This window comes from Symphalangus syndactylus, chromosome 6 (genome assembly GCF_028878055.3).
Source record: "Symphalangus syndactylus isolate Jambi chromosome 6, NHGRI_mSymSyn1-v2.1_pri, whole genome shotgun sequence".
Taxonomy (NCBI): domain Eukaryota; kingdom Metazoa; phylum Chordata; class Mammalia; order Primates; family Hylobatidae; genus Symphalangus; species Symphalangus syndactylus.
This window is the reverse complement of record NC_072428.2, coordinates 52,029,992-52,057,212: the sequence shown is the minus strand read 5'-3', so window position 1 is coordinate 52,057,212 and position 27,221 is coordinate 52,029,992. Positions and strand designations below refer to the sequence as shown.

Below are 27,221 nucleotides of genomic sequence, written 5' to 3'. Positions count from 1 at the left end.
TAAGTGAAAACTGGATTTTAGAAAACTTGTATTTGTCACTGTGAAATTGACAGTTTTCCTGGATTAAAAGCTTTTCTGATGAAATCAGTGGTGATATTAATAATTGTGACTATTTTGATATTGTATAAATGAAAGTGTCAACATTTGGAAGCTCTGCACTAACTCCTAACCAATAGTTTCCAAATGACAAGTGCATCATGTTACAAAGTCATGCATGTATAAAAGATCCAAAGTGTAAGATAGACCAATGGATTTTAATGTTAGAGGGTACAAAAAGTTTATTCATATAGTTTGGGATTTCACATTGCAACTAACCTTTAAGAAACCTACAGCTTGTTGAGTTTGGGTATAGTCTCGTATAAGGTATCCACAATAGTATGACTAGTAAAATATTCTTGTCTTTTCCAACTTCATATCTATGTTTTGATCTTCACTCAAAACAACACATCACAATAGGTTGAATGTAGCTATAAGGTTCTATCTGTCTTCTATTAAGCCAGACATTTAAAAGATTTGCAAAAATGTACAACAATTCTATCCTTCTCGAGATTTTTTCAGAAAACAATTATTTTCCATAAAAATATTATTTACGTTAATATGTAAGAGATTTATTATTGTTCTAAAATAAATTAATGAGAGCCTGGAGAGCAGTAGCAGCCTGGCTGTCGTCACAATGTCCCTGAAAGGTGATTTTTTTTTGGAGACAGGGTCTCACTGTTGCCCAGGCTGTAGTGCAGTGGTGCAATCACAGCTCATTGCAGCCTCAACATCCTGCACTCAAGTGATCCTCCTACTTCAGCCTCCTGAGTAGCTGGGACTACAGGAGTGCACCACCATGCTCGGCTTTTATAGAGATGGGGTCTCACTATGTTGCCCAGACAGATTTTGAACTCCTGGGCTCAAGCAATGCCTTGGCCTCCCAAAGTGCTGGGATTATAGGTAGTGAGCCACTGTACCTGGCCCTGCAGGCTGATTTTGACAGTGTTGCAGAAGATGTGAGGAAGCTGAAAACAAGACCAGATGAGGAAGAACTGAAACAACTCTATGGGCTTTAGAAACAAGCTATAACTGGGGACATTAATATTGAGTGTCCAGGAATGCTAGATTTAAAAGACAAGTCCAAATGAGAAGCATTGAATTTCCAAAATGGGATATCAAAGGACAATGTGATGAATATATATATATATATATATATATATATATATATTTTTTTTTTTTTTTTTTTTTTTTTTTGAGACAGAGTCTTGCTCTGTCACCCAGGCTGGAGTGCAACGGCACGATCTCCGCTCACTGCAACCTCCGCCTCCCGGGTTCAAGCAATTATCCTGCCTCAGTCTCCTGAGTAGCTGGGATTAAAGGTATGCCCCACCACGCCTGGCTAATTTTTGTATTTTTTAGTAGAGATGGGGTTTCTCCATGTTGGTCATGCTGGTTTTGAACTCCTGACCTTGTGATCCGCCCGCCTTGGCCTCCTAAGATGCTGGGATTACAGTCGTGAGCCACTGCGCCTGGCCAAATACCTGTATTTCTAAGCAAAGGAGCTGATAGAAAAAGATTGAATTTAGGATAAAGTATAGGAGAAAATTGTCCTTTGGAAGCCTTCATACTGGTATCATGACCTAACATTTAGAGGGGGAAATGCACTTTTAACTCTATGTATCATCTACATTTTTGCTATTAGCATGAATTGTAATAATTAGGAGTATATTGAAACTACCTAGTTAACTAAACTGTGGTTACTTAAACTAGGTGTCTGTAAAAGTTCTTTTACAAAAGTGTCTTATATTTTATTTTTATAGATTTAGGGAGTACAAATGCAGTTTTGTTACATGGATATATTGTGTATTGGTGAAGCCTGGGCTTTTAGTGTACCTAGTGTATCCATCACCCAAAGTACCCAAAAGGTAGTTTCTTATCCCTTACCGTCCTCCCCGACCCCCAGCAACTTTTCAAAGTCTCCACTGCCTCCAGGGACTCTCCATGTCCCCCTATACACATTGTTTGGCTTCTACTTATAGGTGGGAATATGTGGTGTTTGATTTTCTGTTTCTCAGTTGTTTCACTTCAGATAGCGTCCTCCAGTTCCATCCACGTTGCTGCAAAAGACATGATTTCATTCTTCTTTTATGGCTGAGTAGTATTGTGTGTGTGTGTGTGTATAAAAATAATATTTTCTTTATGCAGTCATCCATTGATGGACACTAAAGTTGATTCTATGTCTTGCTATTGTGAATAGTGCCGCAACAGACATGAGTGGTAGCTATCTCTTTATATAATGATTTCTTATCCTTTCTTATCCTTTGGCTAGCTGCCTAATTTTGGTTCTTTGGGAAATCTCCATACTGTTTTTCATAGAGGTTGTACTGGTGCATTCCCCTAACAGTGTTTGAGTATTCCCTTTTCTCTGCATCCTCACCAACATCTGTTGTTTATTGACTTTTTAGAAAAGTCTTGCTCTGGGAGTATGTATACAAAGACTTTAACAATTGTTTGTTCTTTTGGCTTATCTGTTCTACAGTGAGTTTAGTGTTACTCATTTAGTGTTAATCTGTTTTGATTATTAAGAAGAAATAAGCCGGGCGCGGTGGCTCACGCCTGTAATCCCAGCACTTTGGGAGGCCAAAGTGGGCGGATCACGAGTTCAGGAGATCGAGACCATCCTGGCTAACACAGTGAAACCCCATCTCTACTAAAAATACAAAAAATTAGCCGGGCGAGGTGGCGGGCGCCTGTAATCCCAGCTACTCAGGAGGCTGAGGCAGGAGAATGGTGTGAACCCTGGGGGGCGGAGCCTGCAGTGAGCCAAGATTGCGCCACTGCACTCCAGCCTGGGTGACAGTGAGACTCCGTCTCAAAAAAAAAAAAGAAGAAATAAAATGAATTAATAACTAAATATAAAAATTTGTGTTTTACTTTCCTTTTTTAATTCAAAATTTTGTGGAAATTTTATTTGAAATGCTCTGATCTATACCTTATGAAACATATTATCAATCTAGAAAAAATCTTACTGAGGCAGTTTGCAAAAGTTTTATGTTGCTAAATATTCATTAATGCAATATAGGTAATTAAATTTTAACTTTTATTTTGAGTTTAGGGATACAAGTGTAGGTTTGCTACATAACTAAGCTTCTGACATGGGGTTTGTTGCACAGATTATTTCATCACCCAGGTATTAATCCTAGTACCCATTAGTTATTTTTCCTCATCCTCTTCCTCCTCCCACCCTCCACCCTCTGAAAGGCCCCAGCATGTGTTGTTTCCCTCTGTGTGTCCATGTGTTCTTATCATTTAGCCCCTACTTAGAAGTGAGAACATGTGGTATTTGGTTTTCTGTTCCTGTGTTCGTTTGCTAAGGATAATGGCCTCCATCTCCATTCATGTACCTGCAAAGGACATGATCTCGTTCTTTTTTATGGCTGCATCTGTTTTACTTTCTAATATGGTAAATATTAAACAGTTCTTTGTAATTAAAAGATGTTATGCATATAAAAGGGTCCTGAGACCAAAAAGTTTAAAAACATATGCCTATGCTATTTTCTTTGCCTAGAACTCTTCTCTTTTTTCTCTAGAGAAATCCTACACATAATTGTAGAGTTAATATTTAGGTATTCATTTTTAAAAAACATTTACTGAGCATCTTATCAAGAACCTGGCTTTTTGTTGCTGTTGGGGACATGGTACCAATCTCTTATGGAGATCACAGTCTGGTGGGGAAGACACATTAAACCCAGTATGTTGAATGTTACCAGTGATAGCATATAAATGTTGTGGGAGTACAGGCTGCTGTCAGAGTCTTGCAAAGAGCAACTTTCCCACTCACCTGGAACATATGACTGGTCAGGTTGATTGGATTATACCTCCTATATTTGATTCTTCATAGTCAGACAGGGAAAGTGGCCGAAGTTAAAAGAAGATGGGAACTGTTTACTTGCTGCTCTAGGGGTAAAGAAGGATACTACAAATGTATTAAATGTCAGCCTACACCAGGCCCTATGCTGGATGTCTTAACAAATGTGATTTTATTTTTAAAAAGTCTGTGCAGCAGATCATTATCCTTATTTTGCAAATGAGAAATTGGAGGCTCAAATAAATTAACTTGTCCAATATCTTACGGTTTGTAATTGGTGAAGATGGGATTTTGATAGTGTTCTGACTCTAAGTTCAGGCTTTTTCACGGTAGTTACGTGTTGCTAAATGGATGGCTCTTTGAAGGTATTTCCAGATGGTTGTGGGAAACCTTGCCAGATTGAAATGCATAAGAGAAGGTAGGAAAGGTCTCAGGAAGAACAGAGAGACAGCTTAGGACATGCTTGGTTGAAGGAGTTATTTGTGAGTTTTGGCTGATATGGTTTTTCTGTACAGGATTCAACTGCCGTAGGGGAATCAAGCTTTTGTACTCCCTAACCCTCAATCCCTTTAATCCTTCTCTATGTCAGCTGATGCTAGCAGCAAAGATCACCTGTCTGTCTGATAAGGTTACAAACCAGAGGCTGGGTATTTGAAGCCCAAACTTCTTGGATCTTGTAGGCTTTTGGGAAAGGTGCTGGTTAATTGACCTCAGGCCAGTGGTGCAGCCTGGAGGCCCCAAACCCTAGAGCTTGGTAAACTATTTCCATTATTTTGAAAAGCCTATTAGAAGTTTTGCTTTACGTAGGATATGTGTGGATACAGGCTAATGAAAAGATTGGATTTCTTTCTTTAATTCTTTTTTTTTTTTTTTTTGAGACAGTGTCTCGCTCTGTTGCCCAGGCTGTAGTTCAGTGGCACAAACATGGATCACTGCAGCCTCAACCTCGTGGGCTCAAGCGATCCTCCTACCTCAGCCTCCTGAGTAGCTGGGACCACAGGTGTGTGCCATCATGCCTGGCTAATTTTTTAAATTTTTGTAAAGACAGGGTTTCACCATGTTGCCCAGGCTATTCTTTAACTCCTGGGCTCAAGGGAACTCCCACCTCAGCCTCCCAAAGTGCTGGGATTACAGGTGTGAGCCACCACACCCAGCCTTGGATTTCTTTCTTTTAGGTCAATCCAATATGATTTAGGTATGCTACCTAATGATGTTCTAGAACAGGGTTCAACAAACTATGGCCTGTGGGCCAAATCCAGTTTACTGCCTGCTTTTATAAATAAAGTTTTATTAGAACACATTCAAGCTCATTCACTTATATTTTGTCTATGGATGCTTTTGTGCTACAATGGCAGAGTTAAGTTGTGCAACAGAGACTATATGGCTGACAAATCCTAAGTTGTTTACTATCTGGCCGTTTACAGAAAAATTTGCTGATAATTATGATCCTTTCTATCATGGCACTTAGCACATGGTGTTTTAATTGCTTGTCTCTCCCACTTTTGTAATTAGCCTTCTGAGAGAAAAATGAGATATGATTCATGTTTTTATGCCCCATGCTGATCATAGGGCCTGATATATGAAGAACATTCAATAAATGTTTAAATGGGCATATCATGGGCTGATCAAAAAGCTCTAATATGCAATTATATATGTTTTTGTTGGTGGGATAGTAGAGAAACAATGCCTTAATCTTTGGATGCATTCTGCTCTCTCCCTAAGTTCCCACTACCCCTTCATCCCACTCCCCAATTTAGCAGAACAAATGCAGAGAGAAATAAGTTTATGCAGAGGTATTTCTTTTTGTATGCATACTGTTCATCATACTTTTTTTCTTTTATCAAACCATTGCAGGCTGGGCGTGGTGGCCCATGCCTCTAATCCCAGCACTTTGGGAGGCCAAGGTGGGCGGATCACTTGAGGTCAGGACTTCGAGACCAGCCTGGCCAACATGGTGAAACCCCGTCTCTACTAAAAATACAAAAAATTAGCCGGGCGTGGTGGCGCATGCCTGTAATCCCAGCTACTCGGGAGGCTGAGGCAGGAGAATTGCTTGAGCCCAGGGAGTGAAGGTTGCAGTGAGCAGAGATCATGCCACTGCACTCAAGCCTGGGCAACAGGGTGAGACTCTGTCTCAAAAAACAAACAAACAAACAAAAAATAAAAAAAACCCCATTTCTTCAATGTTCTTCTTGCCCATATTATCACCTGTGGCTTCTAAAAGATGAAGCAACCCAAGGCCAGCTATCTGGTCACCCTAGCAAAAAGGCAGTGGTGAAAATGGAATTTTGAAGTGCTGGCCTGGGAGTCAGCAGACTTGGGCTCTCACTGTGGCTCTTTAGCTGCCTTTGACTTTGGCACATCACTTAACATTGGTGAGCTTCAGTGTTCAACATACTTCTATTGAATCACATCTGGAACACTTTAAAATTTAATATTTATACTCCTCCCTTATTTTGAAAAGGATTTGAATAACTAGCAAGAGGTAGAGAGGTGACCTGTCTGGTCTTATCACTGTCTTTGGCTGGCAGACAAGTAGATGATTAAACGGATTAGGGTATTTTAGGCCTTTGATTAGTGCCTTCTAAAAGGCATCACAACCACAGCCTCTTCACCCTGTCCTTACTTTCTGTCCTGTGACAGCTTCTTCTATTGCCTAGGAAGTCAAGATCTATCTTCTTTGAGGGTCATCTGAAGAGTATTTTGCCAAGGAAGTAGTTGTCAAGATCCAGGTCAAAAGGGAAGAGGAATTTTAGCATCTAGGAATTGGAAGAAATACTAGAAACTTCAGTCAAAATACCTTTTTCAAATAGTGACCTTGGGGCCTGTAGAAGAGAAATGACCTCCCTAGATCACATGGTATAGCTAAGCCTAGATTTCAGGCTCCTTCTATTGTGTGCATCATTCAGACTAGGCTTGTAAGAGAGGACTAGGTGTCACAGAAAGAACTAAGGTGGCCTAGGCTCTTGTGCTGGTTTTACTGCTGCATGGACATGTAATGGTAGGCAGAAGAAACTGTATCCCAGACCACCTAAGGTGTTGTATCAGATGAGCTCAGGACCTTCAGATATCTAAAAAATATTTGCCTGATATAACTGTCTGTGGGAAGGCATGAGATGTGAGAGGTTTCCCCAGTCAATGGCTGACCTTATATGTATCAGCACTGACAAAATGAACAAAAAGGAAAATTACACATTATTTGGGCACTGGGACTAATTGGCTGTTGTTCTGTTTCCAGAAAGATTATATTGATTTACATTTGTGTATTTGGCTGATTAAAATTAATAGCTCAATTGAATGTGTATTTCTTTGATTACTAATGAAGCCAAATTTTTTCCTGTGTTCATTGGCTATTTATGTTTTCTCTCATTTGTGTGTTACTGATTCACGTTCTTGTCTAGGTCCCAGTATACTCCCAGTCCTATGCTAGACTTCCCTGCCAAGAAACTATTCGGGTGATAAAGCATTGTGCTTGTGGGGGAGCTCAGCATTTTCTTGGGGAGACAGTTAAAGTCTAGATGAAACACCTCTGTCACTGTACAAGTAGCCAGTTAAGTGCCTACATGAGGAGTCAGATGCTAGAAGCTAAGGATACTGACACAGGTGGGTGATAGGTTCTGGGTGGCAGCTCTGAGTAATCTTGTCTCTTGCTTTTCTTACACAGAGTTTTGCCGAATTGACAAGCCCCTGTGTCACAGTGAGGATGAGAAACTCAGCTTCGAGGCAGTCCGTAACATCCACAAACTGATGGATGATGATGCCAATGGTGATGTGGATGTGGAAGAAAGTGATGAGGTGAGCTCTCTCATCCTGCTATGGCTCTCTTTTCTTCCTGTGTGAATTAGTCTTTGAAAGCTGCTTAGACAGGCTCTTCCCTGTGGAGAGATGTTCTCTGCTGGCTTGTTCTTTAGGAACTCATCCCAATCAGGGAAGGTGGCTCCCAGAAGAGCAGCCCTCCAGGAGTCAGCCTGTCAGAGTGTAGGCTTTATGCCTGTGTCTGTGCCTGGGCTGGCTGCCCCCTGCCTACTGGCTAGTTGTATAGCACTGACTAAGCTGTGTTGTTTGGGAGGGAGAGAGATCCCGAGACTGGTCTCTATGGTTTCCTTGGATCCCTCTCGCAATCCTGCTATAGATGGAGGGCATCAGTCTGTTCTCAGCCCTGTGTTGGCATGAGGGATAGAAGATAAGACACCCAGATCCTGCCCTCTGGGAGTTTATTTGGGAAGAAGAAACAAATTGTTTTAGAAAGATCATTCTGAATTCCAGGCTGAAGTTTTTGGGAGCCAGTTGAGTGGTCTAGATAGTAAGAGTTAGAGGAGTCTCTAAATGGAAAAAAGCTCTGTTGTTGTTTCATCTTTTGGCATTATTGTACCTGTGGCTCAGCAGATCCCAGAGTATAAGGTCATTATGTGTGAAAAGATTTAAAAGTTTTTTCATTTAAAGCTCAACATATACCAGTAGTTTGGTGAAGCTATCAAGTTATGCCAAATCTTCAATAGTGATGTAGTTATATCACAATGGGGGAGATAACCCCACTCTCTCTTTCCTGCCAGCCTACCTTTGAGTTTTGAGTTCAATTTTGGATCCCACATTGTCAGAAGGATTTGGAACAGTGAGGGCCTATACAGAGAGGAGTGACATGAGTGATGAAGAGTTTGGAAAGTATGAAACAAAGAGCATTCAACACAATTATGTTTATTAAGCATCTATGTACCATGCACTGTGCTAGGTGTGGAGATGGGACTGTAAATAAAACAGATACAGTCTGTCTTTATATAACTTAAGGTCTAGTGAAGAGACTTTAGCCTGGAGAAGAGGAGACTCAGGTAATATAATTTCTATCTTTAAATACGTAAGAAGTAAATAAATCAGACTTAAGTAATGATGATAGTAAAGTGAAAACCATGATACTAGCTCTCATTGATTAAACTCTTACCTTATGCCAGTCACAGTGTTAAGCTTTTTGCATAGTTACTCTTTTAACTTCAACAGATTTATGAAGTTGGTATTATTACTAGGGTATGGAGCCTTAGAAAGGTTAAGCATTTTCTTCAGGGACACAGTGAATATCAGTGCAGATCTGGTTTCAAAGCCCACGCTCTTAAGTACTGCTATATTGTTTCTCCTATTCTAAGAGCAGAACCAGGTCCAAAGTAAAGTGGGGAAAGTAAAAAGTAGGCATTTTCTTTTAGAATAATGAATTGACTAACGGTGAGAGCTATCTTGTCATAGAAGAGGCTTCCTTGGTAGACAGTGAACTCCCTATCACTGAAGATAGGCAAGTAGCATACAGAACTCCACTGAATCTGGGTGTGGTGGCCCATGCCTGTAATCCCAGCACTTTGGGAGGCCAAGGCAGGAGGATAGCTTGAGGCCAAGAATTTGAGACTAGCCTGGACAACACAGCGAGACCCTGTCTCTAAAAAAAAAAAAATTGGCTGGGTGTGGTGGCATACACGTTTAGTCTCAGCTACTCTGGAGGCTGAGGCTGGGGGATCACTTGAACCTAGGAGGTCGAGGCTGTGGTGCACTGTGATCATGCCATTGCACTCCAGCCTGGGCAACAGAGCAAGACCTTGTCTCCAAAACAAAACAAAACACAAAACAAAACACAAAATTCACTGATTGGTCAACAGAGGGGATTTGTCTGTAAGGATGAACCAGATAATGTTTAAGGAATTTAAAGGAAGAGAAAAATAGATTTCCTGGAGAAAAAGTAAAATGTGGATAGAATGGAAAGGGTTGGGCTTACTGAGTAGTGGAGAATCAGTGTGAGCAAAGCTGTAGAGGTAGTAAGAAATATAGTGGGTTGGTTTGGTTAGACAGGGACTGTGGTAGAAAACCACAGAACAAAAAGTTGGAAAGGAAAGTGGGACCCAGGCTGAGATAAGTATACTTGTTGAACCAGGCAACTGTAGGTTCTTGAGCAAAGACAACGACCATGATATAAGTATGTGAAATTTGGTTACATCCAGAAGTGTCACTGACCTGTAAAGGATCAAAATTTTATTTGTCTAACCTGAGAATACAGCCATGTTCCTGGGGGTGAATGAGGCCTAGTGGCGTCCTGATCACTGTCCCAGGGCCTGGCCACAAAACTGGGGAATGGATGAAGAAGGTGATGTAACCCAAGATCTATAAATTCTTGGATATCTTTGTTATCTGCTCCTCGTCCTTTTTTTTTTTTTTTTTTTTTTGTTACATTCTGCTGAGTTGCTTTGTCAATGAGGGGAGGAATAAAATGTTCTTTTTAGAGGAATGTTACCACAACAAAAAGCTCATCAGCACAAACCGTTCCGAAATAACACAAAAGCTGTTACCCTGCTCTTCTCTGCGCCAGTGGTGAGCTGTTCTTTTTCAGTATAGTTTTTGCCTTGCCTTGGTTTCCACTGCTCTCCCTGCAATCTCAGGCCTCACATGGTTAGAGAGGCCTGCTGGTCTAGGTTTGCATGATCAATCACAAGCTACCTTCCTGAGAGAGAAAGTACCAAAATGTGTGTGCCTAAGTCACTTCAAACATGTATAAGATAGCCTTAAGAGTTCAGGATCTAACTAGAAAGTTGGGTAGATATCTCAGGGTTTAGAATATTGTGTAATGGATGGTGGGGTACCAGAAACCCTGGTTCTTTTGGCCATCGAGGACCTGAAGGGTTTTTTTTTTTCATTCATAAAACTTTTATTCCACTTACATGAATTTAATACACGTGTTCTTAACAATTACGCTTGGATTGTTCATAAAAATTTCAGAAGATGTTAAACAAAGCTAGCTATCATCTCAAGTTATTTCCTTGTTAACTATTTTTACAGCACATGCATGTTAGGCAAGTATCAAAAAAAAAAAATCACAAAAGCAAAAAACCTAAAAAAAAAGAAGTTAAATACATGGGTTTTTCTTTTTTTGTTTTACTGCTGTGCTTGATATACATGAAGTAATGAATATCAAGCAATTCATTTTTACTGCATCTTTACTTTTACATTTGTTTTTAGGTTGTCTAAAAGATTTAAATACAAATAAAATGAGTGTAGCAAAAATAATGAAAGCCAACAGCAGGTAACTTTACAAATAATGGAATGTGAACTGTTTCTGCCCTTATCCAGAGTAAAATGGGTCACAACTTTGTCTAAAGGAACACTTCTGCAGCCATAGTCAAAGGTGTGCACAGCGAGATTGAATATTCCATAGATATACAAGATGTAACATGTGATATCCATGGGATATCTGTTTCTACCACAGCCGTTTAAGTGCTCCAAACCTTAAAGTACCCACAGTTACTACACCTGTGACTGGAACCGATGATCCCTTTTACTCCCTACCAGGACAAACCAAGGTGTAGGCAGTTTTCTTTGCTTAGACATGAAGCAGTTTTAACACTGGCCCTTGTGAAGCCACAATGTACCAAAAGTACTATGCCAAACATTTATAACCTTTATAAAAATTCCACATTTCCATATTGGCCACCTCAAGATGGAAGCAGATAACTCCCTAAATGTTAACTGGCTCTACTCTCCTAATATTAAACATAAAAACCACATGGGAAATATAGATATTCAAGTGGAAGTAGCATAAACCTGTCATAAATCATGAACAAAAACTCTTTGTGGGACAGCATGGATGACAAATGGTCTACTATGTAAATTTTAGAATGAGGTAGACAAAGTTGGAAGGCTGGTTAATTTTCCCCTCGTTCTCCTGCTTCAGCTTCATTTCCTTGGGTTCTGATGAAGGACCTGAGATTTTTGTAAGTCATCTAAAAGCCTTGCTGATTACTCAAGAGCCTTAGTAGAAGTCTGAAGGGGTGCTGTATTGAGGCCTCATGTATTCAGCCTCCTACTGGTAACTTTTTTGTGTAACTGGACTGTAACCCCAGTTACAGATCTTTTAAAATTTTAGCCATTTCTGAAGTAAGTCTTTCTTCCTACAGATTATTGTGACTAGAGTGTTAACTTTTCTTTGTATGAATCAAAGCATGTCTTCAGGGCCTCTTGCACTATTACCCCAGTACCTAGATTCCTATATACATTCTTATGATTGCCTCTTATAGTTTTCTTCTTATAGTTTTATCTCTTCTTTGATTCATTCTCATTTCTTTTTTTTATAGACACATTTATTCAGCATCATGATCAAACTATTACATTTAGCAATTAACAGCATGAGTAAAAAAAATTATCTACACTAAAACTCTTTGTTGGCATGCTTTACATTTTCCACAGAAAAGAAACTAAAATAACCTGTTATACAATTAGTCATAAATACAGTCCTACTTTTTTTTTTTGCCTATACACATTAATATTGTCTAAAACATGTCTTCTTTGTAGCAGCTAGGCCCTGCCACCACTGTGCTTGGCTGAGTTCACAAATCTGTTGTAACCTGCAGCTTCTTTGTCACTTCTCTGGCTCTCTTCTCCTGCTAAGCATTTTTCTGGCAGTAATTAAAATCTGCCACTGCCATAGCTACTGACTGGAACCACCATAGCTGCCTTGGTTTTGTGTTTTGGCCAGTATGGAATCCAGAGCTTCTGCCTCTGAAGTTTCCTCCCTTCGTGCATCCAAAATTTGAGGACTGCAGGTAACTTTACGAATAATGGAATGTGAACTGTTTCTGCCCTTATCCAGAGTAAAATGGGTCACAACTTTGTCTAAAGGAACACTTCTGCAGCCATAGTCAAAGGTGTGCACAGCGAGATTGAATATTCCATAGATATACAAGATGTAACATGTGATATCCATGGGATATCTGTTTCTACCACAGCCGTTTAAGTGCTCCAAACCTTAAATTGCCAAAATTATTGTAACTTCCACCACCTCCAAAATTGCTTTCACTGCCACCAACAAAGCTGCTTCTGCCTCCATCGTTGTTATAGCTGTGAGAGCTGACACTCCTGCTGTAGCCACTGCCCTGATTTCCATAATCCTGCCTCCACTTCCATAGCCTCTGCTTCCTTCAGCATAACCAGGGTTGCCCCTCTATAACCACTGTTGTTACCATATCCATTATAGCCATCCCCGTTGCTACCAGATCCACCACCACCATGGCTGCTACCAAAGTCACCACAACCACTGAAGTTTCTCCTCCATGACCAAAGTTATCATTCTCACCAAAACCACCTCCACGACCATCACCAGAGTTTCCAGAACCACTTTGACCTCTTTGGCTAGGTGAAACACTAGCCATCTCTTTGTTTGACAGGGCATCCCTAACTTCATAGTTGTGGCCATTCACAGTATGGTATTTCTTTTTTTTTCTCTTGAGACAAGGTCTTGCTCTGTTGCCCAGGCTGGAGTGCAGTGGTGTGAACATAGCTCATTGCAGCCTGGACCTCCTGGGCTCAAGTGATCCTCCCATCTCAGCCTCCCGAGTAGCTGGGACTACAGGCGCGCACCACTGCACCTAGCTAATTTTTGTATTTTTTGTAGAGACGAGGTCTTGCCATGCTGCCCAGGCTGGTCTTGAACTCCTGGGCAAGTGATCCTCTGCCTCGGCCTCCCAAAGTGCTAGAATTACAGGCATGAGCCACTGCACCCAGCCAGTATTTCTTTTAAAAATATTTGTTTATTTATTTTGAGACAAAGTCTCACACTGTTGGCCAGGCTGGAGTTCAGTGGTGTGAGCATGGCTCACTGTAGCCTTTACCTCCCAGGCTCAAATAATCTTCCTGTCTCAGCCTCTTGAGTAGCTGGGACTATAGGCACATGCCACCACACCCAGCTAATTAAAAAAAATATTTTTTTAATTTAAAATGTATCTTTTTTAAAGCCCCCAACAAATATCCTTTTCATAGTTAAGTGGGCACGTGGTCTTTGAGAATCTTCTCTTGATACAGCTCTTCCATCCACCTTATGTAGCCTTGCATTCATGGCTGCATCCACCTCCTCCACAGTGGCATATGTGACAAACCCAAAGACCCTGGAGCACTTCGTATTTGGATCTCTCATTACCACAGTCTGTGAGCGCTCCCTGTTGCTCAGAATGGCTCACTGGACCCTTACTGGTCATTTCAAAGCTCAACTCTCTGATGAAGAACTTCTACAGCTGTTGGGACTTCTTAAGAGACTGACTTAGACACGATAGCATTGGGAAGAGAGACTTTAATGATGTTTTCAGCGGCATCCATAGGCAGAAAAAGCCATTCTCGTTTCTAATTGCTGAATATACTCTGCTGTGAAATTAGACTTAGGGCAAACTGAGACTCAGTAGGCATGTTATAGAAAAATATATAATCAGGCCAGTTGTGGTGGCTCACAGCTGTAATCTGAGCACCTTGGGAGGCTGAGGGAGGAGGATTGCTTGAGCCCAGGAGTTCAAGACCAGCCTGGACAACATAGGGAGACTCTATCTCTACCAAAAAAAAAAAAAAAGCCAGATATTGGCACAGAGACCGTAAAAGAGACTTAAGAGTCTCTTAAAAGAAAAGAAAAATATATAATCATTTGTGTAGGGGCAGCTAGTTTGGTTAAGTGCCATCTTTGCTTGCTTCTCTTCTGGATAGCAGAGGCTATGTATTCTGGGCCCTTCAGATGTGCAAGATGGCTCTATTGGTGATGGTGCCCTTCTTGCAGAGCTGGCAGGGAGTTCTACCAGGCTGGCAGTATGAGAATTCATGACCTGTGTTCTATTCAAACCTCTGGTGGGGTTTGCTCCATGCGCAAAAGATTTGTTGCAGTGGGATGGTACTGTTAGATTGTCCTTAACAGTATGAGTTGGGCAGACAAGGGCCTTCCTAAGACCACCATCCCCTTGACTGGACCAGACTTTTTGAGAGCAGTGCTATTTTCTTTTCTGGAGCCTACATGGTAAATCAGGGCATTTATTCAATCATTAAACAAATTCTTATTTAATACGTATTAAAGCCAGGCACTATTCGAAGGCTAGGGATTCCACAGTGCACAAAACAGATAAGATCCCTGCTTTTAGGGAGCTTGCGTTCTAGTGATCTGTATGGCACAGGTGATTAAGTGATAAGAAAACTTTGAAATTAGGCAGAACTGTGATCAGATTATAGTAGTCTAGTGACTTTTCCTTTGGTTTTCTCAAGGTAAAGTGGTAGTTAATGATTCCTACCATTGCAGGGTTGTTGTCAGGATTAAGTGAGAAAAGTGCTGTTTAAAATTCCCAACACAAATAAAGAATTCTCAAAACTCGACAATAGAAAATAAGCCAGGCCAGGTATGGTGGTGGCTCATGCCTGTAATCCCAACACTTTGGGAGGCTGAGGTGGGCAGATCACTTGAGGTCAGGAGTTTGAGACCAGCTTGGCCAACATGGCGAAACCCTATCTGTACTAAAAATACAAAAAAATTAGCTGGTGTGGCGACACGTGCCTGTAATTCCAGTTACTGGGAAGGCTGGGGCAGGAGAATTGCCTGAAGCCGGGAGGCGGAGGTTGCAGTGAGTGGAGATTGTGCCACTGCATTCCAGATTGGGCCACAAAGTGAGACTCTGCCTCAAAAAAAAAAAAAAAAAAAAAAAAAAAGAAGGAGAAGAAGAAAATAAGCTGCTTAATAAAAAATGGGAAAAGATTTGAACAGAGACTTCAAAGTAGATATATGGATGGCTAATAAGCTATGAAAAGATACTCAATATTATTAACCATTAGGGAAATGCAAATTAAAACCATAATGAGGTATCACCACATGCCTGTTAGAATGGGTGGGACAATGAAAAACATAGAAAACAAGTCTATTTATACCCCTACTAAACTCTAAACAGGTCTCATGACATTTCTACTCTGTCGCTCAAGCTGGAGTACAGTGGCACAATCCCAGCTCACTGCAACCTCCGCCTCCCTGGGGTTCAGGTGATTCTCATGCCTCAGCCTCCCGAGCAGCTGGGATTATAGGTACCTGATACCAACCCCAATTAATTTGTGTATTTTTAGTAGAGACGGGGTTTCACCATGTTTGTTAGGCTGGTCTCAAACTCCTGACCTCAAGTGATCTGCCCGCCTCGGCCTCCCAAAGTGCTGGGATTACAGGCATGAGCCACTGTGCCCAGCCCAAAAGCCAGACCTTTTTAAAAGTACACAGGCACTGGGCGTGGTGGCTCACGCCTGTAATCCCAGCACTTTGGGAGGCTGAGGTGGGCGGATCACCTGAGGTCGGAAGTTCGAAACCAGCCTGACCAACATGGAGAAACCCCATCTCTACTAAAAATACAAAATTAGCCAGGCGTGGTGGTGCATGCCTGTAATCCCAGCTACTCGGGAGGCTGAGGCAGGAGAATCGCTTGAACCTGGGAGGCGGAGGTTGCAGTGAGCCGAGATAGCGCCATTGCACTCCAGCCTGGGCAACAAGAGTGAAACTCCATCTCAAAAAAACAAAAAAAGTACACAGGCATATGTAGGAGGCTGGGTGAGCTGCCAGAAAAGTTGTAGTTCCTATAAATGTGTGATCCTGCTTTATCATGCCCTCCCTCTTAATATCAACCACTTAAGCAAAAACAGAACTACCTCTACCTCCTACAGTGTCCTGGCCCTAGTCAAGTCAGGCACACTGCTGGGAGTGGCTCCCATGGCTGAATGCTGTGGTGCCACGGGATGGTGATAGAGCTGATCTGGAATTTTGCTATACAGGCCAGCCCTCACTATTGTACCCTCATGTTGAGGGAGAAAAAAAACATGGCTTTAGCACCTATCATGTACCAGGCATTGTGCTAGGGGCTTTACATACATTAATTTCTCACAACATCCCTGCAACATTCCTCCTCAAATAGCTTAAAAAAAAATCAAGGCTCAGAAAGGTAAGGTTATTTGCCTAAAGTTGTATAGCCAGTAAGTGGCAAAGCCAAGTTTTGAGTACAGGCTTGTTTGCATCAAAATATATGTTCTTTCTGATGATAACAATAATAAACATAAAAACTTTAATTGAGCCTCTTCTATGTGCCAGGCATTGTATTAAGTGCTTTATATGCATTATTCATTTAATATTTGCAACAACTTCGTGAAAGGCCTACTACTATTATTACTCCAATTTCTAATGAAGAAACTGAGGTGGAAAGGGATTATGTAACTTCTTCCCCAAGTTTCCACAGCTGGAAGAGGCAGAATGGAGTTTGCATGATTCCAGAGCATAAGCTCATAACCCTGTGTTATACTTCTATACCAGACACCACAGACACTAACAGAAGTCATAAGTAGATCTTGTAGCTTCCTGGATTCATACTGCTACCTACTCATCCTTATCCCCTAAAATGTGTGATCACACCCTTGCTAAGACTCCCATAGCAGAATGATAGCATTCTGCTATAGCAATATTGGTCAGTCGTTCAACACAGTGATTAAGCACATATTCTATAACAGACTTTGTTGGGCACTGGGGAAAAGAGAGACAAACCAGCTAAGAGCAGTTCTTTCCCTAAAGGGGCTCAAAATACATCAGACAAACATTAAAATACAGCTGTCAGGGGCCAGGCGTGGTGGCTCACGCCTGTAATCCCAGCACTTTGGGAGCTGGAGGCGGGCAGATCACCTGAGGTCAGAAGTTCAAGACCAGCATGACCAACATGGCGAAACCCCATCTCTACTAAAAATACAAAAATTAGCTGGGTGTGGCAGTACGCACCTGTAGTTCCAGCTACTAGGGAGGCTGATGCAGGAGAATCGCTTGAACCCAGGAGGTAGAGGTTGCAGTGAGCCAAGACTGTACCATTGCACTCCATCCTGGGTGACAGAGTGAGACTCCATCTCCAAAAAAAAAAAACAACTGTCAGGCTAGGCGTGGTGGCTCACACATGTAATCCCAGAACTTTGGGAGGCTGAGGCAGGAGGATTTCTTGAGCCCAGGAGTTCAACACCAGCCTAGGCAACATAGTGAGACCCCTATCTAAGAAAAATACAACTGCCAGATGCTAGTTGATTTCCTGGATATATAGAGGAAAAGAGAAAAGGGAAAGTAGTGAGCATTCACTGAGCTTGAATTACGTGTCAGGTACTATGCTGGGAACTTTAAAAAAATTAACATATGATGAAATTTAACTTTTTGGCACATAGTTCTATGAGTTTTAATACATATTTATTAATAGATTCATGTAACTGCCCTTGCAATCCAGTTTGACAATCAAAAATATTGCCAGTTACTATTGTCAGTTGTCAATTTTCAAACTGCCCCTTGTTGAGAACTACTGGCCTAGATTAAATATTGCTTCATCCAAGAAATATTTTTTTTTTTTTTTTTTGGAGATGGAGTCTTGTTCTGTCGCCCAGGCTGGACTGCAGTGGTGTGATCTTGGCTCATGCAACCTCTGCCTCCCGGGTTCCAATGATTCTTCTGCCTCAGGCTCCCTTTCCTCATGTTGGCCAAGCTGGTCTTGAACTCCAGACCTTGTGATCCATCCGCCTGTGGCTCCCAAAGTGCTGAGATTATAGGCGTGAGCCACCACCCCTGGCCAATCCAAGAAATCTTGTTTGTTCTCCTACAGTGGGAAGTAATCCTTTCTCGTGTTCGAGAGTACTTGGCATGAACCTTATGTTTGTCATGTTGCTCTGTTCTGTATTGTAATTGGGTCCATCCTTAACTGTCCTACCAGATTGTGGGTTCCTTTAGGGGTCATGAACTAGGTTTTATTCATTGCTGTTTCTCATAACATTGTGTTTGGTTCAGGACCTTTCTCATAAGGGTGCTGAGTTGACTTTTTTTGAATTTTGAATTTGAAAACAAAGATACTATCTTATTGTTTTATGCCCTTTAAATTGTTTCTCTAGTGCAAAGGAGGAGTGCAGAGTGGGCTGGTCAATGGTACTGGGGACAGAGTGCTTTGGACTTGTGAGTTCCCTGTCAGGATAAAAGCTGAAGTCAGTGTTGGGTTGTTTTTCTGGAGTTGCTACAGTGTGGGCTCTAGACATGTTAGTATATGACCTATATGTCTGATCTCCTCTGTGACCTTCTTCCCTACCCTCCTGCCCTATGTTATGAATCATGTGCAGAGTCTGGATGGAGGTAAGATTATTGTACTTAAAATGATAGGAGAGACTTTGAGAATAACACATACTGTAGGAGCACAAGTGAATAAAAAAGGAAAACACTGAGAATGCCCAAAGGCTATGTAGTAGAGCAAAAGTATGTACTTTTAAAGCAAGAAAGATGATAGTTTCAGGTATACTTTTGCCAATTATTAGTTGTTTGACTTTGGAAAATTTCTCTCTCTCTCTCTCTCTCTTTTTCTTTTCGTTTCTTTTTTCTTTTCTTTTCTTTCTTTTTTTTTTGAAATAGAGTCTTGCTCTGTCACCCAGCCTGGAGTGCAGTGGCATGCTCATAGCTTACTGCAGCCTTAAACTCCTGGGTTCAAGCAATCTTCCCACTAAAGCCTCCTGAGTAGCTGGGACTACAGGTGCACGCCACCATGCCCAGTTAATTTCTATATTTTTTGTAGAGACGGGGTTTCGCCATGTTACCCAGGGTGGTCTCAAAACTCCTGGGCTCAAGCAATCTCTGCCCACCTCAGCCTCCCAAAATCCTGGGATTGTAAACATGAGCCACTGCACCCAGCCTGGAAAATTTTCTTAAACTCTGTGAACTTTCATTTCCTTACCATCAAATTAGTCAGTAATTCCTACCTTGAAAGATTATGGCAAAGATGAAATCATGTATATCAAGTACCCAGCCTGTGGTCTAGTTTATAGTAGCAGTATTTCTACTTCTTTAACTCGTACTACCATTGCTATGATGTGCTAGGCTTGTGCTGTGTACTCTTGCATACGCTGTCTCATGTAATCCTTACAAGAAATCTCTGAGACAGACATTAATTTTTTTCCGTATAACCAATAAGGAAAGAGACGGAGTTAGATCATAGTTAACCATTTTTGAGGTTATTGTAACTCAGATGTGCCTCAGGCTGATGATAATGTTCTAAAATTAGATTGTGGTGATAGTTGTATACTTCTGTGAATATACTAAAAACTATTGGGTTTTATACTACAATTAGTATGTGATTAAATCTCAATAAAAATGTTTTTTAAAAAAGTGTCACTGCATTGGTTGGAGTGGTGGTCACCTTTTGCTTGCCTTTCTGTAGCCCAGCCCGTAACAATCCTTAGGGCCCTGTAGAAAGCACTTTGAAAGTCATGTTGATTTCTATCTCCATTTTTTTTTTTTTTTTTTTTTGAGACAGTCTCACTCTGTCACCCAGGCTGGAGTGCAGTGGCGTGATCTCTGCTCACTGCAGCCTACACCTCCTAGAGTCAAGTGATTCTCATGCCTCAGCCTCCCGAGTAGCTGGGACTACAGGCATGCACCACCACGCCTGGCAAATGTTTTTGTGTTTTTAGTAGGAAGGGGTTTCTCTATGTTGGCCAGGCTGGTCTCGAACTCTTGGTCTCCAGTAATCAGCCTGCCTTGGCCTCCCAAAGTGTTGGGATTACAAGTGTAAGCCACCGTGCCCTGCCTTGATCTCCATTCCCCTACCTCCAACTTTGATAGAGATGCAGTGGTGCTTTGAAGTCTGAAGTACCATGGTTGCTGGAAGCAGATCCCTGGTTAGCTAACTGACAGCGAGGTTGCCTCAGTTCCTGGGGAGGTATAGATGACTTTTGAGAATGTCAGACTGAAGAGTCCTGAAACATTCTCTTTTGGAGAATTTCTCCCTCTTTCTCTCTTTTTATTCCTTCCTTTTCCTTTTTTGTAGTTAGTACTGCTTCTGGGGAAGTTAAGATGTCAAAGAATCTGTGGGACAACCATGGTGGCAATTCCCTCTTGCCCATATACCAGGGGCCTGAATCAATTTCTTGACCCCTACTGTGTGACATTACATGTGAGGAGTTGTCAAAGACAGCTAGCCAAGTGGCTCTAGTTTTATTTTTCCTTGATTCACCTTGTGCTCAGGGCCTCTCTCTGATTCCCATGGCTGCTATATCACTCCCAGAGGCCATACTGGCACCTGGGAAGCAGAGCTCTCCTTTTGGTCCCTGGACCCAATTCTGAACATAACTTTTCTTTGTGTTCCCTGCACACAGCTTTGACAGCCTGGAGCTACTGCTGCTGCTGCTTTTTCTCTTTCTCCTCCTCCTCCTCCTCTTTCTCCTTTGTTTTTTTTTTTTTAGATGGAACTTCCTCTTGTTGCCCAGGCTGGAGTACAGTGGCGCAGTCTTGGCTCACTGCAATCTCCGCCTCCTGGATTCAAGTGATTCTCCTGCCTCAGCCTCGCGAGTAGCTGGGATTACAGGCATATGCCACCATGCCCGGCTAATTTTTGTATTTTTAGTAGAGACGGGGTTTCATATGTTGGTCAGGCTGGTCTCAAACTCCTGACCTCAAGTGATCCGCCCGCCTTGGCCTCCTAAAGTGCTGGGACTACAGATGTGAGCAACCGTGTCCAGCCTCTTTCTCCTTTCTTAAAAAAATTTACTATATGCAAATTTACTTGAGCATTGGTTTCTGGTATATACATTTTGTTGCTATAGTAATTCTTCTTTGACTTCAGTTTGGAGGCACCTCTCTGCCTTTTTTCTTTCTAGTTCTCTGTCTGTATCCTGGTGCAATCATCATCTTGTCTCCTACTTCATGGAGCATTCTGACCCCCTGCTCTTAATTCAGGCAAAGCACGGACTGAAGTCTGCTCAGGTCCTCTGGACAGAACAGAGATAGCTGACACCATGAATGACATAATTTTTCAAGTGAAACCTGCTCCTTAGGCTAAAGAAATGTCCTGTTCCCATTCTTCCTTGTAAGTACGTATAGGGTGGCTGTAGAATTCACCTACCAGGAGTGGCTCATTAGTTTATAGGCCGCAAATTCCATTGAGTTCAAGTTATTTGGCCCAGCTCATACATTCAGTCCTAACTTTTGTGAGTTTCTTAGAATAACTTTAGAATAAACTATTTGGACTTTGACTTTTTAAAAGTCTAAGCATGAGCTTTGGAGTCCAACCTGGGTTCAAATCCAAACCTTGCAATGTACTAAGTAGTGATGAAAATAAGATACTCTTTGCCATTAACAAGCCCTAGGCTAGTGAGAGAGACAATTATATAAACAGGCAGTGACAATAGCACATTTTAAGGGCTGTAATGATAGTATCCATAGGGCCTGTGGGAGTTTCCAGAGGAATCAGGATGCAGTGATCTTATATGTACTGGTGTAGCAGAAGCCATATTGTCAGCCAGCACGCAGGCAAGGGTACCAGTTTCCAGACAAGCTGAGCTAAATATCAGTGAGAGTAGGCATAGTTTGCAATCTGTCCCAGTACCTTAGCCAGATACAAGATGAGGCAGCAGCTCCCCCAGATGGTACCCCTCATGTTTCCAGGAAAACCTGACGGTGGCTTGCTTTGACAGATAGGGAAATTCTTTCTCACTAAGCAGGCTGTTGTTTTCCTTACCCCTCTCTTTGTTATTGAGTCTGCTTTGTCTTTTCTGGATGGTAATCCTGTCGATGACAGGGATGAGATATATTTGTAAGACTTGTTTGTATAGATGTCTATATATGTGTATATGTCTATATGTGCCTTTGTGTTTGTGTTTTTTTATATGTGTGTATACACTGTTTTGTGCTTGTGTGGGTATGTGTCTTTCTGCATTTAGATGTGTCTGTGTATGACAAGAAGTGGAGGGAGAAGAGGAACACTGAGCCAAGAAAGTAGGGGCTGAAAGAAAGCCCTTAAATGAGGTTGAGGAACAAGGAGAAGGTTAGGGACAAAGGGTTTGGCCTGAGGTATAGGACACAGGACCTGGAAGTAAAAGCAGAGCCAGAAATGTAATCAGCAGCCCAAAGATGCTGTCAGTCTAGGCAGAATCTGGGCCCCACAAAGTGGTAGGCAGAATGCAGGTATCACCTAGCAGCCAGGAATGGTCAAGCTAGCAGAGAGAGAAAAGCCATGCTTCAGAAATTAAAAATTTCTGACTCTTCCTGTCTAAGGAGGAATTGGCAGCTGGCTCCCAAGGCCCTGCTTCCCTTCAGACCTAACTGGTGTCTGTGTTTGTCTGACTATATATGTATTTTTTCAAGTCCTTCTGTGCATGTCTGTGTCTGCATATGCCTCACATTCAGTGTACTTGTACTTCATAGCATTAAGAAGAATTGTCTGATTCACTTAAGTTCAGTGAGTTTCCTTTCATTTCCTTTCATTCATTCTTGTGTTCTTCTCCTCACTTATAAATACCTCCTTTGAAATCTTTCTTACTTTTTGATGTGCTCCTTGCCTTCTTTCTCTCTTTTTTCTTCAAACATATTTAGTGTGTGCTATGTGCTGGATGCTGGATATGTTTTGCATACTCATTTAAAGACTAATAAGATGAATTTCCTACCTACAAAGTTCTCACATATTATTGAGGCAAAAAAAAAACACATATTCAATCCCCATAGATATTGTAACAAGAGATGAGCCCTGCATGCTCTGGAAGTACAGAAAAGAGTTAACCCATCTGAGGATGACAGGAAACACTACCCAGAAAAGGTATTGCCTGAGATGAATTTTTGGAGATGAATAGGGGTTTACATGGGGAGGGGGCTGAGCATGATACATCATGTGGAGTAACAAGTATGATGTCCTTGGGAATCTGTGGTTCAGTGGTTCTTTTAACTTGAGCAAATGTAATAGTGGGGCAGGGAGGGAGAGGTTGGGAATAAGATTAGAAAGGCAGGCTGTAGCCAGATTTGTGTGCCATACTGAGGAACTTGGATTTCATCCTAAAGTTGAAAAGCTAGAAGTAAACAGAGCTGGCCCTAATTCTGACTGAAGGTATGTCAGGAGCAGGTTTTGCAGAGGAGGTGAAATTGGAACTTGGTTTTTAAAGATGAGCAGGAGTTTACTAGATGAAGAAAGGAAGAAGAGCATTCCAGGAAAGGGGAACTTAACGAGTAAAGGCAGGAGGCAAAAAATATGGCAACTCTGGGAGACATCAAGTAGGGAAGTATCTAGAGAATAGTTACTTCATCTATAAGATAGGGACACCAGTAACATATACCTTCAATGGCTGATGTGAGGCTTGAAAAATATCCTTTGTAAACCATAGAGCTGTGTGCAAATTTCTATAATTGTGTTATCCAGTTTCTTCTAATTTTTTGTCAGTACCCAACATGCATCAGGCCTTCTCAGGTATAGATCCACATAGGCATACACCTCAGCAGTTTGGCACTGGCTTGATGAGAGGCATGCCCTCTTTTATCTAGCCACTTGGTGTCTTGAGGAGGCAGAGGTAAGATTAGAAGTCTCTGGGAAGTCACTGGTAAGATTAGAAGTTGCTGGGTCCCTTGACAAGGGGGCTCATACTCTTTATTCTTATTTATCCTCAGACACTAGGTTTCTCCTTAGATAAACCAGTATAAATAGTATGAGCCCCCTTGTCAAGGGGACCTAGGTTCAGAATAGTCAAACGGACATATGAAGCATCTTCTACATACAGGCACTGTAAGGGACTGTGCCTTAAATTATCTCCTTTTCTCCACATTGTAACTGTGAGGTAGTTTGCATTTTACAGGCTCTAGATGACACAGTGGTAAGTGGCAGAAATGTGATTCAAGACATTATCTGTGAAATTCTTTTTCCTCTATGACACTTCATAAACTTTGTGATTTCTCTGGATGTTGACCAAGCTGTGTGATCAGTTAAGAGTGGAAAACTTTGTGCGGTCTCAGGCAGTATGGGGATGGAGGAGTTGGAGAGAAAGTTGCTTGGCTCTGTCTTTGGGATTGAGTGGTAACACTTTCCTCTGCATAGAACAGTGGTTCTTTCCTTCAAGGACTGACTCTCTTCTATATATCTGTCTCACCTAGATGCTTTCAATATGTCTGATTAATCTGTGTGTCCTTGGATCTCAGCACAAGACCTGTCACATAGTAACTACTCAGTAAATATTGGTTAGGCAAATGAAAGAACAAATGGTGCTTAACAAAGGCTTCTGGAACTCCTAATGCCTGCACTATTCTTCTGCCTTCTCTTGTGTAGTACAATACTCTTAATAGGATATTTTGTCCTTAAGGACACACACACACACACACACACAGTGTGTGTATATATTTTGTATTGCTCATTGATGCATAAGCCTAAATCCTCCCACTTAGAGTTGATTAGATGCCAGAAGCTTCTTGGGAGAGGCATGAGTTTGTTTTATTCTCTTATATTCTTTGTCCCTAAGCCTCTTCCCATACCACTGCACAAAGGTGAGTGTCATTTATAAGGAACACGTGATGAGCTCTAATTCTTTTTGCCAAGTCTGTTGAAGTGGGTGTTCTATTTTGGAAATGGAGTCCTAGAGGTTTCCTGCTGTTGAGTGTTTGGCTGGGTTTGTGATCCTCTCAGAGTGTTTGAAAGCCATGTATAGGGATGGTAGCATGAGGGAAAACTGAGCGGGGAATCGAAGTTGCTGTTTGTTCATGGGGATTGTCAGGGAGAGAGATTTCCTTAGCACCTGAAGCCAGAGCAGAGAGTGGATTTATTATATCTAGTCCAGGGATCAGCAAACTGTTTTTTTCGTATAGCCTGCAAACTAAAAATAATTTTTACTTTTTTTTCTTTCATAATTGAGATTTTATTGGTTGAGGATCAGTACAGACATTTCAATTTGTACACAATTCTTAACATACGTACCGAAAATCTAAAAAGCCATTTATTGTAATTCTTTTTTTAAAGTTATTCCAGTGACTTTCCAGCTTAAAATTTGGAAGCAAATTGTCCTTAAGAGGCTATCAAGTACCGGTATCTTCACATGTTGATAAGCTGTTACATACGTCCCACCAATTCACAACTGAATAGCATGTATACTACATATTCAAATTTTTAATCTTTCACAGCACAGTAACCAAGTGATTAGGAAAACGGGACTACCACAACCAAAGATGTTACAGAGTACACACAATTCTGACAGGGAGAGCCATGATCAAGGAGTGGTTTCCTTTAGGAAACAATTCTACTAAAAAATAACATGGGAATAGAAGTAATTTAAAATGTTCAAGACATTAAATGCAGGACTGACTCCATATTGTCATTTAATATGCATTGTATTATAGGATATAAAAACTAACCCCCCCCAGCTATGGAATGTTAAGCTGACACCAAAGACAGTCAAAGCCTCCCATAATTCAATAACCCACACTGTTTTCTGGTTGTACCAAAAAATAAACAACCAGCGAATGATTTCACCTCTTAAAGCATTTACACTTAAAAGATGGGATGAGGTGGAATTCCTTCCTTTTTAAAAATGTTTCTAGAGCTACTAAAAAACTTGCATTTACAAAATAGTTGATAAAAATATTCCTCTGGATTGTACAAGAAGGGAGACAGGGACCACTGATAATATATGATGTGTGGTATTAATCAGACTTGGCTTCTTTCTCTCCTGCTTCATCAGAGGCTGGACTCTCCTCAGCTTTCTTTTCCCTGTTTACTGCAGGTAAATGTTCTTTAGTTTCTTGGTTAGCCACTTCGGCGTGTTTTCCCTTTGCTCCCCTTTTCCCTTTTGTTTGCACTTTTTTGTCTGAAGATTTATCCTTCGCTCCTGCCTTTTTCGGCTTCGCTTCCACTTTTGCAGGAGCAGGTTTAGCAGACAACCGCGCCGATCTCCTCTTGGGCTCTTCCTTGGCGGCCCCTTCGGCGGAGCTGACCTTCTTCCTCTTAGGCATCCTGGCGGCGTGGAGGGCGCGTGAGGGATGTCTGCGATGTCTGCGAGCGGGGGCGCACCGAGAGCCTTCGCGAAGCTGGGCTGCCTGGTCGCTGCCGCTCCTCCCGCCGCTCGAGCTACTGAGACCCCCAGAAGGGGCGGTGGGAGAACCCTGATTTTTACATTTTAAAATAGTTTAGGGGGAAAGCTAAAGAAGAATTTCAAGATGTGAAATTTATATGAAATTGAAATTTCAGTGTCTGTAAAGTTTTATTGGCACACAGCCACTCTCATTCATTTACATATTGTCTATTGCTGCTTTTACACAAGAATAGCAGAGTTGAGTAGTTGCGACAGAGACCATATGGACCACCAAGCCTAAAATATTTACTGTCTGACTCTTTACAGAAAAAGTTTATCTGGCCTCTAGTCCAACCTATCAATTAAAAAAAACCAGCTTTTTGGAGAAAGAATTCACATACTGTGCAATTCACCCATTTATATACAATTCAATGGGTTTTAGTATATTCACAGATATGTGCAACCATCACCTCAGTCAATTTAAAAACATTTTTGTCACCTCAAAAAGAAACCACATACACATTAGCTATTGTTCTCTCTCCGAATTTCCCCCAGCCCTAAGCAACCACGAATCTACTTTCTCTTTCTGTAGTTTTGCCTATTACGGACATTTCATGTAAATTCAATCATATAATATGTGGTCTGTTGTAACTAGCTTTTTTCACTTAGCATGTTTTCAAGGTGCATTCATGTTGTATCAGTACTGCCTGTACATGTTTGTGTATATATATCTGTACTTTATTTCTTTTCATGGCCAAATAATATTCTATTG

The 27,221-nt window shown here is 41.4% G+C and overlaps 2 protein-coding genes and 1 pseudogene across 9 annotated transcripts in view; 2 read left to right on the top strand and 1 right to left on the bottom strand.

Annotated features, from left to right (window-relative positions):
• STIM1 (stromal interaction molecule 1) overlaps nucleotides 1-27,221 on the top strand; it is a 224,630-nt gene that overhangs the window by 100,248 nt on the left and 97,161 nt on the right. For 6 of the 8 annotated variants that reach the window (XM_055282764.2, XM_055282767.2, XM_055282760.2 and 3 more), the window contains exon 2: nucleotides 7,512-7,642. The exons of the other annotated variants lie outside the window; for them this stretch is intronic. In XM_055282764.2, the coding sequence (XP_055138739.1) occupies nucleotides 7,512-7,642 (131 nt within the window). The remainder of the gene's footprint in view (nucleotides 1-7,511; nucleotides 7,643-27,221) is intronic. 8 annotated transcript variants of the gene reach the window in all.
• LOC129484094 (acyl-CoA-binding domain-containing protein 7-like) lies at nucleotides 674-1,763 on the top strand (annotated as a pseudogene).
• LOC129484585 (non-histone chromosomal protein HMG-14-like) lies at nucleotides 25,962-26,405 on the bottom strand. Its single transcript, XM_055282833.2, has one exon. The coding sequence runs from the start codon at nucleotides 26,388-26,390 to the stop codon at nucleotides 26,082-26,084; it is 309 nt and encodes a 102-aa protein (XP_055138808.1). The 5' UTR covers nucleotides 26,391-26,405; the 3' UTR covers nucleotides 25,962-26,081.